Source organism: Juglans microcarpa x Juglans regia, chromosome 4D (genome assembly GCF_004785595.1).
Source record: "Juglans microcarpa x Juglans regia isolate MS1-56 chromosome 4D, Jm3101_v1.0, whole genome shotgun sequence".
Lineage (NCBI taxonomy): Eukaryota > Viridiplantae > Streptophyta > Magnoliopsida > Fagales > Juglandaceae > Juglans > Juglans microcarpa x Juglans regia.
Genome location: NC_054600.1, coordinates 9,277,231 through 9,280,763, shown reverse-complemented (window position 1 = coordinate 9,280,763; position 3,533 = coordinate 9,277,231). Strand labels below are relative to the sequence as shown.

The 3,533-nt window shown below is 33.7% G+C and overlaps 1 protein-coding gene across 1 annotated transcript; it reads right to left on the bottom strand.

Moving 5' to 3' along the window:
- Window positions 1-2,549: 2,549 nt before the first annotated feature.
- LOC121260118 lies at window positions 2,550-3,269 on the bottom strand. The gene has a single exon (XM_041161967.1). The coding sequence runs from the start codon at window positions 3,267-3,269 to the stop codon at window positions 2,550-2,552; it is 720 nt and encodes a 239-aa protein (XP_041017901.1).
- Between the last annotated feature and the right edge of the window lie 264 nt (window positions 3,270-3,533).

Below are 3,533 nucleotides of genomic sequence, written 5' to 3'. Positions count from 1 at the left end.
TCTCATATGTTTGCTTTTCTTTTTCAAGAAAGAAACCATCTCGTTATTAGAACTTGTATTGTCAAGAGTGATTGTAAGTATTTTTGGTCGCCCTTAATCAAGCAAGCACATCTTTATGGTCTTACTAAGTGTATCACCCTTGTGATTTTCAACTAAAGAAAAATATAGGATCCTCTTGTGTATATTTCAATCGTTATCAATAAAGTGGACAATGAGGCACATATAGTTGAGATTTTGCATGGATGTCTATATATCCATGGTAAGGGAAACCTGTTACTCTTGAAGAGCACTTCTTAACTTATTTTGTTTCCCTCAAATACACATTATAGCAATCATTCGTAACTATAACACGAGATGGAATCCCTACCCACTTAGGTTGAACAACAAACATAAACCTTTTTAAACCTTCATCTTCAACAAACCTAAAGGGCAACTTATCAAGAATAATTATCTTAGTTAAGGCTTGTCTAGCCTTAACATTAAATACTATAGGGACAAGTCCCCCACTACCACTTCTTTCATACTTGGTTTTCCAACTTAAAAGTAGTCTGAACTTATCCATCTCATTAAATAAACATTTCTTACATTATTCCTCAATGTGATACTTCATGGGTTTTATACCATTGGCTTTCACATCACATGCATACGAAGCAACACAGTAATTACATACAACCCTAAGTTTAGGTGGATCACCTTTTGGTATTCATATGAAGTGATCCCAAACTATTGACGTACCAAGTTCTACCACTATTAGGTCTACTACCACTCAATTTAGCACTTACATCGAGTGGGAGTGGAGGAATTCCTTACCCTTATGTTAAATCATTAGCATCATGTGTGGTAGAGTCTCTCGAAATCGGTTCTTGAAGTGTTCATCTAAAGCAGATTAAAAAATTCAAATTAATTAATCTAACAAGCTAAAAATAGATTCACAATTACAGATTATCATTCTCTCAAGTACACACTACTCAATAGTTATAAACATACTAAAAAAGCAGATTAATTAACCTAACAAGCTAAAAACGATTCGCAATTACTTAATATTTATCATTCTCCCAACTACACACTACTCCATAACAAGTTAAAAGCATTAACAATCTAAATAATTTCAGTATTTAGCTACTAGATCTAATCATAACAAGCTAAATAATTTGAGTATTTAGCTACTAAATCTGATCAAAACCAACTAAATGCCATTCACAATAACAAGCTAAAAACAGTTCAACAAAAATGCACTAACTTAGGTTCATCAAAATTAATTTAAGGGTTCATAAATTAGAGTTTTTGTTTATCTTAGTTTGGGAGAGTCAAGAATATTGTACATTTTTCTAAATGATAAGTAATTCGAGTATTTAGCTACTGGATTTTATCATATATAAGATACATGATTAAGCATATAGTGAGGCTTAAAAATATCTGATTAAGATACATGATCATATATGATTAAGATATGATCACATAGTATAACTAATCTAAACCCTAACTGGATACACAATTAACTTAATCCAAACCCTAGCTGGATTCACAATAAAAAAATAATGCAATAATTAATTTGCTAAATAAAAGAAATGTAAAGTGGGGTGATTTTGTACCACATATGTTGTGGAAAAAATCGTGTGGAGAGACTGGGGCTTGGGCGCTTCCTTACGATCTTTCTATGAAATTAGGGCTATAAGAATTAGATGGAAAGTCGATATCAGGCAAGAACTGAGTGGAAAAGATCGTGATTAAATCACTTGAGTGAGGATTTCTGTAAATCTATTAGTTCCCTAAATCACTTGACTTTTTTGGATTTTTTTTTTCAAGGAACAACACGAGAATAACATTCCGTACCTTAGATATAAAGGCATCATGCGGTGAAGCGGCTGGGAGCTAAGGCGGAGGCGCTAGAAATTTTTAGGGTTTATCAGGGGCATGACGGAGGGATTTGGGACTTGGGAGTTGGGAGAATGAGAGAGTGAGGGAGAAGAGCATCCACGTTAGAGAAATTGTGTTGAAACAACTCTATTTGGCTTGAAATTAAAGCTAAACAACGCCATTTCAACATGGGTTATTTAAAAAAAAAATTGAGTTGCATGAAATGACAACTCAGCACTCAGTGAATTAGTAATAGGGATGGCGCCATTTAGATCCTATTTCACTCTAAATTGTGTCGTTCTTACATTTCCTAGGAAATTTTATTGCATATTTATTTTTTGGCATATAAATTAATAAAAAAATTATTTAAATTACTAAAATTAAAATTAAGTGAATTATTAACATGGATTATGTAACTAACTCATTACAAAAATATTTAATTATAATATATTTATGATGTTGATAGCTACAACTTTTTTATTTTTGAGTGATAGCTACTACTTACTAATGTCCTATATTAAAAATTAAAACTCTAATACTTTATATATGGTTATTTGATTAATGAATATTAAATAATTTCATTGTCCATAGATTATTCATGCTTGCTTGCATCTTAGGTATCTTAAAAAAAAGTACATTTTTTTTTTTTTTGAAGAAACCATTTCATCTCAATCCATTGACTTAAACATCCACTACAATTTCTCACAATCAACACATTGCAAAATCTCTCTTGGACCCTCCTCAATCCAAACCACTTCCTCCTCAAAGCCTAAAGCTAGCTTAACAAGGATGTGTGCAGCATTGTTCCCTATTCTTGGTATAAACTTCAATTGTCGATTGTTGTTATGATAGAAGAACAACATCAAATCTTCTACAATTTGTCCATACCAAGACCAGTTCTCAATCTTACCCTTTACATCATTGATCAACACAAGAGCATCCCCCTCAAAAATTGCCTCATACAATCCTAGTTCTATTCTCAAATATGTAGCTCTCTCTAAAGTAGTAGCCTCAGCTAGTAAAGGATTAGTAATAAACCTCTTGGACCACCCTGCAGCTGCTACCAAATCACTTTCCCAGCTTCTAACCACTATTCCACCTCCCATCCTCTTATTCTTCTCACAAAAAGCTACATTCCAATTAAGCTTGAACCAGTTAAATGCAAGCTTGCTCCATTTCATAAGTGTACCTTTAGCAACCCCTCCAACTATTTGAGTCATTCCACACTGTTGGTGAAAATCCTTCACTTCCAATCTTGCAATCAGCCAGACCTTCTTAGGGCCCTTTAACTTACCTTCAAAAACCAGCCTATTCCTTTGCAACCAGATTGTCCTTAGCGCACACACAATCAACTCAAGCTCTGTCTTATTATGTCTCGATACCAGTCCATCCCAAATATGAACAAAACTCATCTCATTCAATGTTGCTTTCTATAATGGACTATTTGACTCAAACCATACATCCTGAGCTACTACATAACTCCACAAAGCATGACTGCTAGTCTCCTCCTGCTGCCTACAAATATAAGACACAAACCATCACCTAAGATTTTTCTCTTCAACAGATTCCCTCTTGTAGTTAATGCTTCGTTAACTGCCTTCCACACAAAGACTTTGAAATTATTAGGCACTTGTAAATCCCAAAGTCTCTTCCATGTATCTGAAGTTACTTGTTGT